This window comes from Somniosus microcephalus, chromosome 22 (genome assembly GCF_052327205.1).
Source record: "Somniosus microcephalus isolate GS21.2 chromosome 22, FLI_Smic_1.0, whole genome shotgun sequence".
In the NCBI taxonomy this organism is placed as follows: Eukaryota; Metazoa; Chordata; class Chondrichthyes; order Squaliformes; family Somniosidae; genus Somniosus; species Somniosus microcephalus.
In genome coordinates, this window is record NC_141008.1 from 65,824,468 (window position 1) to 65,838,779 (window position 14,312).

The 14,312-nt window shown below is 39.4% G+C and overlaps 1 protein-coding gene across 4 annotated transcripts in view; it reads right to left on the minus strand.

Annotated features, from left to right (window-relative positions):
• Positions 1-217: 217 nt before the first annotated feature.
• LOC147102482 (protein phosphatase Slingshot homolog 2-like) overlaps positions 218-14,312 on the minus strand; it is a 201,785-nt gene continuing 187,690 nt past the window's right edge. For all 4 annotated transcript variants that reach the window (XM_085964977.1, XM_085964976.1, XM_085964978.1 and 1 more), the window contains 2 exons: positions 7,017-7,884; positions 218-5,775 (listed from right to left, as the gene is read on the minus strand). In XM_085964977.1, the coding sequence (XP_085821103.1) occupies positions 3,664-5,775; positions 7,017-7,884 (2,980 nt within the window). In that variant the 3' untranslated portion in view covers positions 218-3,663. The remainder of the gene's footprint in view (positions 5,776-7,016; positions 7,885-14,312) is intronic.

Consider the following 14,312-nt stretch of genomic DNA (forward strand, 5'->3'; position numbering starts at 1 on the left):
CAGGGCTATGGTGCAGTACTTCTGCTGAGAGCCAAACAGGATGGCTTCAGTCTTGCCAATTAAATTTAAGTAAGTTTTAAACATGATTCTTACCAAGAATCACACTCAAGAGTGTTAATCATTCTATTTCAGATATTGATTGACCTACTAAGCATTACCAGCATTTTCTCTCTTTAAATTTCATTAACACTCCATATAACCAAAAATGAAATCCATCCTCCAAAATAAAAATTTATTAATTTTGTAACAAGAACATTGTACTTCATACAACAGTGCATTACTTCACATTATGCAACTTAGCACACTTGCAATAAAAATCTATTGTACAGTGGAACATCCCATAATGAAAAATAGCATACAGTGACAATCTAACATGAAGAGTGGGTCCAGTGACAGAAACTGCAAACTGTCAAGTGGACTGATTTAAGCTTCATGTGAAAAGTCGTGAACTGGAAACTACAGGATGCACAACAGAGCCTGTGGAACAAAATAAATTGTCAAATGTTTCTACCTGATCGAGTCTAAATGTTTTGTAGTTCAAATTTATTTGAAGGCACTTTCATTACTTGTGCCCACAAAATAAATATTCGTTACTATGATAGACATGATAAGGTTGTACTGTACTTTGAAAGGGTGGTGCTGTAAGGCTTATGAAAATGTACCACTAGATTTTAAAAAGCTACGTTTAGTGGTACTCAAACTAATGTATTACAAAAACAAAGAATTAAAAGTGAAGTTTTATTCATACAGCACATGCAGTCAGTCACATAATTTACATTTTTGTTTTTAAAAAAACGATGGTGTAAAAATCAGTTTCACAAGTGTGAAAACTGAATGCCAAGGCAATAGACGGTACGCACACAGCATGAAGGGTACATCTATAATTTAAGAAAATGTACAGCTCAAATATTCACAATGTAAACAATATAATAACCACAGTTATAAAAGACCACATATAATTGCTTTATACAAAAATGCCCTTTAAAAGTTGTTTAACTGCAGTGGTTCAAAAACAATTTCCAACAGCAGGCTCCAGACTCATTTGACAACTGTATTTAAACTCTGAGCATCAACGTGTTGTCTGGTCCTCTAGCAGATAATTTCACATCATGTTCCAGGCAAAATACATTTGGTTAGCAGTCTGATCTCTTCCCTTAATTTACAATGGAAGGCATAATTAGCCAATAACAGATATACAGCAGAATTCGAAGCTTGTAGAGATTTCAGTTTTTAAAAATTTCAATAAAAACACCCTGGTTACTTTGCTACACTTTGAAAGCTTGATTAATTGCATGAATTCAGGTCGGGACAGGCAGGAATTTTGATCAGGGATCTTGAAACCAAACAGAAACATCAACCCAGCAGCCTAAGTGATTGTGCAAATGTAACACAACTAGGTGTATGTGCTACAGGTTGCTATAACTTCAGTTGCCTCAACTTGGGGGGGGGGGCTGGGTTCAGTACTCAGATGAGGCACTAGATGAAATGCGTCTGAGTTCGCAAGACAACAGAGTGACAAGAGAAGTGGCATAATCAAAGTGCCCTGCTTGAATAGTCATCTGATCATAAAAAAAAGTGTAAGTGATGGTGGCTGAAGGTAGAACAGCCTTCACTTACTCTCTCAACTGGGAGGAACTGGAAGCAGAGTTCCCAAGGAAAGGTAACATGAACAGAGAGAAAACACTTCCTTTTGCATATCTAAGAAAAGCACAAGATGTAGATTTCCTGAAACACAAATAGGGACTTAGAGCAAATAATGCTAGTTATAATTGGAACCCAAAATTCCATTTGATTGCTCTTTTATCACGATTTAAGTATTAATTTTAAATGAATGTTCCAAATCTCTCGTGTTTTAGACATTACAGCTTTTTTCACAATTATTTCTCAAAGTGATTGTGATTGGCTGAATCTTTTATAAGGACTTCTGCATAGTTTCTTGTGCCAGTTATGCAGCATTTTGATGAATTTATTAGAAAGATACTCATCTCCAGGATATCCCAGTTAAACCCGAGAACACATTTATAAAGGCTAATATAAATGTAACTAGTTGTTCTGCAGTAAGTTGTGTGATTGCTGTTTAAAATCAGATATACATTTTAATATACAGAATATAAGCAGTGCTTACAGCTTTTATTACACCAAGTAAAATTGTGCAATCTCTAGAGGTGGTACAGAACATCGACAAGTCTAGATGAGAATGCAGGAAAACAGTAGTATTTGCGAACTTTATGTACACGGGAGAAATAATCATTGTTAGAAGAATACTACGGATATTCTCAACTTATTTTCCACCAGTTTCCAGTACAACTTCTAGCCTAGGTATCGCAGCACTCAGATGCAGCAATATTAAATTATTCCTAGTAGTACGAATGTCTATTGATCCAAGGAAGACTCTGATGTTCCTAGTGCTGTCACCAAATTGAAGTAAAAATAGATGGCAATTAAAATAGTTCCAGTTTAAAATAAGAATTCTTGTCCTGATCAAATGTACTCCCAGGCAGGGGGGAAAAAAGTGTTGAATATTATACATGTAACAGGAACGGAGACAGTAAATTTAGATTCACCCCTTCAACAAAATACAAACATCCTCATCAGCGATTTATAAAACTAAAAAAAATTACAAGTTTTTTTTTCTTTAAAGGAGAAATCTCATTGAAAAGTGACTCCCCATTAAGGTTGGTTACACAGGATGAATTTAAGTCCTTCCAACGGGACCAACAGACAGCACTTCAGGGGCAGAATACACAAAATAGAAAGGAAAGGCAGAGATCAGTTACTACAAGGATTCCCCTTTAAGCTGATGTGGAAGGTCTTCTCGAAAGCCCACTGCAGTGTTCAAGTAATAATTCACATTAACCCTGAATGCAGACCACCTTAAAAGGAACACGCAAACTAACACAAAAACAATGTGCAAACCCATTTCATAGTGATGGAAAATGAGAAAAGTTCAGTAGGTTGAAAATATTGCAGCTAACAGTCTCTGTATAGCCCTGCAGAGAGTTCAACTCAATTTTAATTTAAGCAAGCTTGTGGATGATGAGGATAGTGCACATCTAGGTTCTGCAAGGCCTGCTGCACACCATGTTTCACTATAATGCATGGGGGTATACGCCAAGGGCTCAACAGCCATTTTCACAAGACTACACAAGTGTTTTTTCCGGGGGGGGGGGGGTGGGGGCGTAAAAAGAGGAATCCAGAGCTGTATCTGTAAAGGAGCTGGTACAATAAAATTCATAATGGTGGATATTTCCCTCTCAGCAGGAGGATCAGACTAATAAGTACATTATGTATGGTAGAAAATACAACTTAAAAGCAAAAAGGTGACATTAAATTTGCACAAAAAGAAAAGTACAGAAGTTATCACAAAAAGCAGCTTTTCCCTGATTTCAATTTAGAGGTATGTTAAACAGACTGGTTGACTTAACTGCAAGCTTGCTCTGTGTTAGCTGGTGTGCACTTTTAAATGAGATCTTGTGGTTAAAGGGGTCAGTTTCATACAATTTTAAGTCAAAACCAACAAAAGAAAGAAAGCCCAAGGTCTACATGCATTCGTCAAGAAATTAAAACCCACATTTAACAAGATACAGAAAACAAATTGTAAAGTGCATGTTCCTTAGAAAAACACCTGCCTCTCATACAGAAGCCAAGCTTTTGGGCTTAGGGTCACATGGTATTATATAATGGATTGGTTGTCCGCTTTTTCTCCTTGGTCAGTTTTAATTGCTTTAATGGATGATTTCTATGATGGTGCCGTCGAGGTGCTATAGCTGTCAGTGGGGTGGGACAAGGTGCGTCCGTGTCAGAAGGGGAGGAAGGCTTTATCTGTGAAAGATTCTCTTCTGCACTCGCTAGTGGACTCTGTTGGGTTGACTCAACGGCTTTGGCATATTGTATTAAAGGCTTTTCCACAGGCTTGCTTTGTGCAATACTTTCTGATGTTTTAAGTTGCTCTGCAAAACACATTGTGGGCTGAGGATCTTGCTGGAGAATAGAGATGGAAACACATTTCTTTTTGCTGGGCTCATCTTCCACAGCACATTCAGCTCGAAACTCACTTGTATTTTGCAAAGTCCATGGTGCGTTCTGGAGAGAGTCAGAAAAGGCTTGGTAAGTCTCGGAACTATCCAAGTCCTTTTTAAATAAATCATCCCTCGAGAGCTCCAGGTAACCTAGCTTAGCAATAGATGCTGAACGTTTCATCTGTGATGGAGTTGTGAGGCCTGCCTGTCTTATCTTAGCTTCAATTTCCTTTGAGCGCTGATTACTAACCCCCAGGGTACTACTTAGATGATTTATACTGTCATTGCTGGAGCCATGGCTAAGATTATGATCAAGATTTGAGAAATTTAACATCTCTCTGATACTTTCATCAAATCTGTTGAAACTCAACTCTAAATCCTCATGGCTCAGCAGAGTAATGCAGCCATCACCTGCTCTTTGCAAAGATGTCATTCTGGGGTCAGCTTCCTGAAGCCCCAAGTAGATGGTTTCCTTATCTGGGATCTCTGCATCAGTATCTGTACTTGATTCTGTGACACCTTCTAGATGCAGTACATGTGTTTGATACTCCAAGCCTTTTTTTGGCAAATGTGTTGTGTCACTAATAAATAAAGCAATTTCGTAGTCTGACAAGATGTCATCTACCTCTTCTGAAGGACTACCAAATTTGAAGCTCATTCCTTCAATTTCTTTCTTGTGGTTTTGGGCCAAACCTGCAGCATCTAATAATGGTAATAGATGTGGCTGCCGTGGAATCTCAGTGGTGTGTACTTCTATCATTTCTGGATCATCTGCAGACTGTATGATGGCTTCATTTTCCTTTCCTGGAGATTCAACTTCAATGGTAATCTTTTCTTCTCCTGTCAAGCCAAAGGTACCATTGTCTCCTTGAGAAGTTGGTGGTTTAAATACATGGGTGTACTCAATGATCTCAATTTTCTTTGGAAGCTGGTTATATGAATCCAGTTCCTCAGAGGTTTCAAAAGAGTGGACTATCCTATGTTCCAGAGTGCTCAAACATCCAGGTTCAGCTTGTATCAGTTCCAGTCTGGATTGTGTTGGATGCTCTATCACAGCTGACTGCGAGTCTGATTCTTGATTCTGAGGTACACTGAGCTCGACTAGGAAACGCTGGTCTTCAGCAATCCTTTCTTTTTCTTCATCCTCGAATAAAGATAATTCAGGAGAGACATCCTCACTTTTATTTGTTGCCACAAATTCACTAGCTGTAGCTCCATCAATTCTGGAACTTTTACGAATTGGTAAGGTTACCACAGGTGATTGATGTTCTTGTTCTTGCTTTAATCGTTCTTCAAACTCCTTGGTCGCACGTTTTACTGAGCCAGGACACCATTTTGGCACCGGTTTGTGGCCTATGCTTCCATCCTGTGCAGGTTCTTCAAAGGCCGTCTCCTGGTATTCCTCATCACTCTTGCCTATTAAATGTTCCTGATGACAGCCATTGTCCTTAGCTTCATTCAAATCACTGGCTTTTTTGCAATCATTTTCAGCAACGAAAGAGTCGTTTGCGCAAAGTTTTTTTGCAGTGTTGCCATTTTCAGAAGGCCAATGGAAATCTGCTGGTAGTTCATGAACTGTATTCCTCTTTGGCGTTTGGATCTGGTTAGTGACAACACCTTCTGTCTTGCTTTGGCACAAGCCTGAACTCTGGCTGGACTCTATTTCCGTCACTATTTCTTTTACAGAAATAACATTTAATGACTGAGACCTCGTTAAGGAAGACTTTTTGCTGGACGATTTTGATACCAGATTGCCCTGTGGAAGAGAAAACAAAATGAGCACAACCAATGTAACATTTATATGGCCTCCCCATAAAAGTGAGCAAATCCCCAGAAAAGCAAACACAATTCTGATTATAAATGAAAAAGGATCAATTTTCAAAAACTTTACCACAAAACATACATTAATAAATTATAGTTGAAATGCAAAATAATAATTAGTATTTCACTCCCTTAAAATTTCAATCTCTCTTTCGCACTTCACATTATAAACTTCATCTCAGATGGAAGGAAAGCAGAACTCTTCTTTCCCAAGCACCCTTCAGAGTTGAATGCTAGGAAATTGGTCAATACAAAAGCACACAAGACTGAGTTGTCACTAATGGGAACTAGGACAGTACCACACATGAATATGCCTATTAATTTATTTTTTAAAGGCCATATTTTTGTGCTCAAGGTAAGGTATGTCAGTGCTAGCGTCTGGAGCAGTTTCCACTGTTGCCATCCACTATCAGCATCAAGCACTCCAAGGAGTACAGGTACAAGACAACCTTTTGCAAAAGTGTTCATCGTCCACTGTTTCCAACATGCTACAACTCCAACCCGACACTGCCAACTGCACCAATGTTGTATTTTTCCATGTTACAGAGAATTTGTGCGAATCAGTGCTGAACGTGGGCAGCTTTATCCTCTGGACTTGCACCCAATAGGAACTGAATTGAGTGTGTTCCAAATTAATTTCATACACCTGGCAGAGAGACAGGGACTTGCAATTAATCAGTCTGGGATGGATTCAGTCCCCATTTCCAAGAAATAGAATGGCAGTGCTCCAGCCCAATGTGCCACTCAGTCTCCAACATACTTGGTAACTAACCAAAACAAAAGCAAAATACTGCGGATGCTGGAAATCTGAAATAAAAACAGAAAATGCTGGAAATACTCAGCAGGTCAGGCAGCATCTGTGGAGAGAGAAAGAGTTAACGTTTCACGTCGATGACCGTTCGTCAGAACTTAGCTGTACTGTTTCCAGTAACTAACCATACTGGAAACAGTACAGCTATGTCAGAACATAAGACATTAATTAATTGAACAAAAATGATAAATGTTCATGGACAAACTTGGCTCATAGAAATTAGATAAATACATATGCATTTTCTTGAAATAATTAACATCTCCAGCAGAAATTCAGAATGTGAGATGCATGGAGCATTATGCTCAGTTCATCTGCAGTTACTTTTATTAGTTTAGTTACAAAAAATTTCAATGTAGTATTTTTACCTTATTAGATTTTGCAACATTATTATCCATACATTTGTCTCTTGCGTGGGCCAGATTATCCACTGGAATCTGTCCCTGACCATCCTCAATCCGCTGATCTTTTTCAAAAGTTTCCTGGGCAGCCACTTTTGTGGCACTGTATTTCCCGCCACCAAGCTCCTCAGTTTTTGAGTGCGTTTGGACTCGAGCCCCATTCTCCTGTGAAAGCTCAATGAACTTTTCTCTGGCACTGAGGAAGTCAATTCGATCAGTACTTGAGCTGCAAATTCCAGCATCTGCATTAGATGAGACTGGGGAAGCTAATTCTGGTGAAGCTATATGATCTTCCAGCTGAGGTGCAATTTCAAGTAATGGTGCTGAAATGCCATTTGAGTTTAATCCAACATCTTTTTCCAATTCCTCTACTTCTAAAGCAGTAAACACCATGGGATGTTCAGGTGAAGACGAAAGTTCATGTGACCAGGCTTCTGCTGGTTTGTCAGAGTGGCAATCTTGGAGAGAAAGAGCATCAGAGCTGCAACCTGCAAAACTCTTAGTGATAGTATTGGAGGTCACGGTTACTGGCATTGTTGTAGAAGAGGTTCCGTTGTGCAAGTCATCAGGGTTACATTTTGAAGGTATTTCATTCTCTGCATTGATCCCAGAATTTAATTCAATTTTTTCCTCATGGACTCCAGGTAAAATTGTGTCTAGGTCATCCAAGAATTGGGGATGATATAGATGTTCAGCAAGTGGATCAGTTGGCATTTCTGTAGTGGAAGTACTGTCCCTTCTGTTTAAGTCAACAGTAGATTTATTAATACGCTCACGGTGGTCAGAAAGGTCGCCATCAGAGTGCGATCGCCATAGCTTATTGTGCCTCTGTTTGCTGTATTAAAAAGAAAACGAACAAGAGGAATAGTTTAAATAAAAGTACTTCTACCACAACTAAATATTCCAGGCAAGATACAACATGTGGTTATATAGGACTCAATTGCATTGAAACACAACACAGTCATTTGTATGAAATGTTTGAGAAGTAGACAAAAATACAGCAATTATTTCTTTCCCATCAATATCCAACCAACGGCCTCTTGGAAATGTCTTAAAACATTTCACCTACAATAACTACTTTAAAGTACAGAGGCTCTTGCTACTTATGCAAACATGGCATCCATTTTGCACAGAAGCTCTCTCAAATAGCAGCAAGATGATTAACCTATTCATCTATTTTTAGTGGTATTGGTTGAGGGAGGAATATGCGTCAGGACACCAGGTTCACCAACAACTATCTGAACTTACAGAAAGAGGGTCAGTTTAACTTTCATCATTTGGAGGATATCATCACCCACAATGCAGGACTCCTCTAGTGCTACATTGCAGTGTCAGCCTAGATTATGCACTCAAGTCCTATTCAGGGGCTTGTACACTCAATCTTCTAATCCAAAGGTGGGTGAGAGTTCAAGCTACTGAGTCGAGTTGACAATGGGGCAAGAGAAAAATAGTTCCAAGTATCCAAAGTGTAACTATATCCCACCGACTTGAAACTATTTTTTGCGTGGATATAATGATCATATCATCCCTGGCAGCCAGACAGGCTGGCTTGATGTCAAATTTACAGAATCAATATAAATAATTTCCCCCCATTGCACTCCATCATTCATTTTCTACATATAGGCAGTACTACACAGTGCAGACACGATAGTAAATTCAACTTACTGCAAAGAGAGAAATAAAAAAGAAAAATTAGGACTCTCCAAATCCATTTTTGGAGGGGGAGGGGAAGCAACCTTTTGATTAGCCATAAATAATTATAGTATTTGCACAGGATTTTGCAGGATGGAAAAAGACTAATTATACAAGCCTCATTAGAAGGCTGAAAGGTCCACCAAAGCATTTCTAATGCACTAAGTGTTGACTTCTTTACAGAATACCTGTTGATGAAAAGAAAATAAAGCAACCAGATCATCCATACAAGTCCCGCATCTGTAGATGGAAAGGTGTAGATAGATTATATTAGCCCAAAATGTATTTGTTTTTTGGGCACACTTTATTTTGATGTTTTTGTAAAGAATATTACACAATTGGTTACTGTAGTCATACAAATGAGACTGCTTTCATGCATAAAGTGTCAGCCAAGTGTATTAACGTTAATGGGGGTGGGGGAGAAAAAGGTGTTGCAATCGGGGGGGGGGGGGGGGGGGGCAGCTGTGGGAGGCCAAAGGTTTCCTCGAAGGGCGGGGGAGAACCCCTGCTACTCCTGGCCCACAAGGAGTGCTGAAAAAGGCACCTTAACTTGTGGAGCCGCCAGCTCCAGTCTCCCGATCCCTAGGAAACCTGTGCAGCAAGTCAATTATAAATCGGACTCCCAATTGCACTGTGGAAGCCAGATTTAAATATGTAATTAAGTGTCCCGCCTCTCCAAGCTGGGACACTGATGCCCCAATATCCACTGCCCTAAAAAAGGCAGCAGGTGCATGTGCAGAGTATTGGGGACACTCTTCCCGTATTTAACTCTTCAACTGCGCCCCGCCCCTGTCGTAGGAGGATTAATATTGAGACTGAAGTGTCCAGAGGGGAATCTGACAGTTATTAGAAGTAGATGATACCACAAACTTCCAAGTGCTCAAACCCAGTGATGCGCCCACTTAGGAACATTGAAGTAGTGCACAAATGGACAAGCTTAAACATGAACAAACTGAAGCACAGGCATCTGATAAACATCAATCTGATATCACATCTCTTGCAATCACATGTGCATCGCAAACAACAGATGTCTAGATTCTGAGTGATCAGATTGACATTTGGTCCTTCAATATCTCCAGTGTTTCACAATGCGGCAGAATGCAAGTCTCTCCATGTAACATTTCTGATTTTTAATGGTAGATACGGTAATTACATTCGTGAAATACTAGCTAAGAAGTCATAAATGCTAAACAGAAAACTAAAAACTTACAATCTTGTAGATATTGCTAAAAAAAATAATCAATCAATCTTCATTATCCTGTAAAATAAAACTAAATATATTGCTAGAAGATATCACAAGTCTTCTTCCCTGCTTGGTATTTCCGCATTTGTATGATTACGCCATCATTACACCAGTACTAAAGAAGTCAAATGACTAGAATTAGAATTTCCTAATCTAATGTGCTTGTTTGATAGTGCTGCAGCCCTGTTGATTAAAGTGTGTATAAATACAGGCTGTTTGTATTAGTATCATCTTTCCTGTTATACAATAGTGACTATTTTGAGATATGAAATGATATTTAAGTGATGGGGACAAGTGAATTCAAATACTCAGCAGGGAAAAAAATGTTCAAAATATTAGGTTACAAACCACTGAACACAAGTTTTCCCTGTGATGGTCCAACATAGTTAAAATTCTTCTCTAATGAAAGATGGCTTGTGAGGGTTATATACACAGAATAAAAACACCTCTTAAACCAAAATATAATCTTTTGGACTACCCTTATGTAGCTAGAAAACCTAACTTAGAGTTCAGAGAAGAAATGGAAACAGAAAAAGTGCAACATAAGAAATCGCAATGAGGTAAAATAGCTCTGGTTCATTATCTTGATCCATGTATAGGAACAGTTAAGATAATTTTTTCTCCCGCCTGTATTTACATCAAACTTGTCCCCCCGAAATAGAAAACTGAATTCTTGAGTCCAGACCTGTGTCACTTCCCTCTCTGCTCTACCACTTCAGACTTCAGCCATCATGAATTATTTTTCCAAACCCCTTTACCTTGTTCCATCTCTCCCACCTTTCAAAAAAGACATAAGAACATAAGAAATAGGAGCAGGAGTAGGCCAATCGGCCCCTCGAGCCTGCTCCGCCATTCAATAAGATCATGGCTGATCTGATCCTAACTGCCAATCTACTATCACAGAACCATCTCCTGAATCTAACAGAATTAGACACACGAAATAGGAGCAGGATCAGACTACACGGCCCCTGGGCCCGCTCCGCTACCCACAGGGCCATGTCCGATCCAAACCTAGACTCATGTCCAAATTCCTGCCCGCTCCCCGTAACCCTTAATTCCCTTTACTTCTAGGAAACTGTCTATTTCTGTTTTAAATTTATGTAGTGATGTAGCTTCTACAGCTTTTTGGGGCAGCATATTCCATGGACCTACCACCCTCTGAGTGAAGTAGTTCCTCCTCATCTCAGTTTTGAAAGAGCAGCCCCTTATTCTAAGACTATGCCCCCTAGTTCTAGTTTCACCCATCATCGGGAACATCCTCCCCGCATCCACCCGATCCAACCCCTTCACAATCTTATATGTTTCAATAAGATCGCCTCTCATTCTTCTGAACTCCAATGAGTAGAGTCCCAATCTACTCAACCTCTCCTCATATGTCCATCCCCTCATCCCCAGGATTAACCGAGTGAACCTTCTTTGTACTGACTCGAGAGCAAGTATGTCTTTTCTTAATTATGGACACCAAAACTGTATGCAGTATTCCAGGTGCGGTCTCACCAATACCTTGTACAACTGAAGCAATACCTCCCTATTTTTATATTCTATCCCCCTAGCAATGAAAGCCAACATTCCATTGGCATTCTTAATCACTTGCTGCACCTGCATACTAACCTTTTGAGTTTCGTGCACCAGGACCCCCAGATCCCTTTGTACTTCAGTACTTTCCAGTTTCTTGCCATTAAGATAATAGCTTGCTCTACGATTTTTCCTGCCAAAGTGCATAACCTCACACTTTCCAGTATTGTATTCCATCTGCCAAATCTCTGCCCACTTACTTAGCCTGTCTATGTCCCCTTGCAGGTTTTTTATGTCCTCCTCACTCACTACTTTCCCTCCCATCTTAGTATCATCTGCAAACTTTGATATGTTACACTCGGTCCCCTCCTCCAAATCGTTAATATAGATTGTAAAGAGTTGGGGACCCAGCACTGACCCCTGCGGAACACCACTAGTTACTGATTGCCAGTCTGAGAATGAACCATTTATCCCAACTCTCTGCCTTCTGTTAGATAGCCAATCCTCTATCCATGCCAGAATATTACCCCCAATCCTGTGATTTTTTATCTTAAGCAATAATCTTTTGTGTGGCACCTTGTCAAATGCCTTTTGGAAGTCTAAATACACTACGTCCACTGGTTCCCCTTCATCCACCCTATATGTTACTTCCTCAAAGAACTCCAGCAAATTTGTCAAACATGACTTCCCCTTCATAAAACCATGCTGGCTTTGTCCTATTAAATTATGATTATCCAAATGTCCTGTTACTGTCTCCTTAATAATGGACTCCAAAATTTTACCTACCACAGATGTTAGGCTAACCGGTCTATAGTTTCCAGCCTTCTGTCTACTGCCCTTTTTAAATAAGGGTGTTACATTAGCAGTTTTCCAGTCTGCCGGGACCTTTGGAAAATTATTACTAATGCATCCACAATCCCTACCGCCACTTCCCTCAAGACCCTAGGATGTAAGCCATCAGGTCCAGGTGATTTATCCGCCTTGAGTCCCATTATTTTACCGAGTACCACTTCCTTAGTGATTTTGATTGTGTTTAGCTCCTCCCCCCTATAGCCCCCTGTTTGTCCAGTGTTGGGATATTCTTAGTGTCTTCTACTGTAAAGACTGATACAAAATATTCAGTGTTTTTGCCATCTCCATATTTCCCACCATTAATTTCCCGGTTTCATCCTCTAAGGGACCAACATTTACTTTAGCCACCCTTTTTCTTTTTATATAACTATAAAAACTCTTACTATCTGTTTTTATATTTTTTGCTAATTTACTTTCATAATCTATCTTCCCTTTCTTAATCAATCTTTTTGTTATTTTTTGCTGTCTTTTAAAGTTTTCCTAATCCTCTATCCTCCCACTAGATTTGGCTACCTTATATGCCCTTGTTTTTAGTCGAATACTATCCTTAATTTCTTTACTTAGCCACGGATGGCTGTCTTTTCTTTTACACCCTTTTCTTCTCAGTGGAATATATATTTTTTGGAAGTTGTAAAATAACTCCTTAAATGTACACCACTGATCATGTATCGTCTTACCCTTTAATCTATTTTCCCAATCCACTCTACTCAATTCCACTCTCATACCTTCATAGTCTCCTTTATTCAAGCTTAGCATGCTTGTTTGAGATCCAACCTTCTCACCCTCTAATTGAATATGGAATTCAACCATGTTATGGTCACTCATTCCAAGGGGATCCTTTACTAGGACATTTTTAATTAATCCTGTCTCGTTACACAGGGCCAGATCTAAGGTTGCTTGCCCCCTGGTCGGTTCAGTTACATACTGCTCAAGAAACCCATCCCTAATACACTCAATGAACTCATCCTCAAGGCAGCCCTGCCCAATTTGATTTGTCCAATTAATAGGATAGTTAAAATCCCCCATAATTATAGATGTTCCCTTATTACAAGCCTCAACTATTTCCTGATTGATACTCCGTCCAACAGAGTTGCAACTGTTCGGAAGCCTATAGACTACGCCCACTAGTGTTTTTTTCCCCCTTATTATTCCTTATCTCCACCCAAACTTAGCACTTGAACTGCATTTTCAATCACCTCCCCAACCATCTTCTTCTACCACCTGCTTCGTGTCTATAATCCCTTCCCACTTAGGCTTTTTGTGAAGCATATTGGGACGCTTCACATTAAAGGCACCAAATAACTGTGCTAGTTGTTGAATTTTATTAATATTCCAAACAAACCCATTGCACCCATGTGGTAGTCTTCTGCAAATACATTTTCCAAGTGAGAAACAGTTCAATTTAAACTTGAGGTTTTCTCAGCCTATATTCAAGTCCCCAAACTTTTCTTTTCTCCAACACAAATAGTTAATTATTTTCCCTATATTCTTTTTCTCTTTCTTCAGTGAGAGCAGATGTAATTTCCTTAGACCATGGGTGTTCAAACTACCACCTGTGGGCCAAAGTTTAGCAACTCTATTAATTCAATTCTATTTTCACTTATTTCTTATTCACTGATTTATCCTGTTTGAATTTCATGGGGATGGAGGCTTGGAAAAGGCTAATCTTAGCAATGATGCTTTATTGGTGGGTAAATCAGAATATTCTTAGTAACTGCAGCTTGGGATACATGCACATTAAATGGGAGCATTGATTTAAACTTCATACGAGACCGGAGAGACACTGTGGTATATATCAAAGTGGTCCATGAAAATAAAAAGCCCGGACTCTCCCGCCTTTGGCTTCTTTTATCCATTAGAAACTCAGCGGCATCGCTATTGGTCGTCTTCAAACCCTTCCCAAATCCTGTCTTCCCAAATATAGGGGTATATTTTCCTCAATTTGATAACAATGGTGAAAA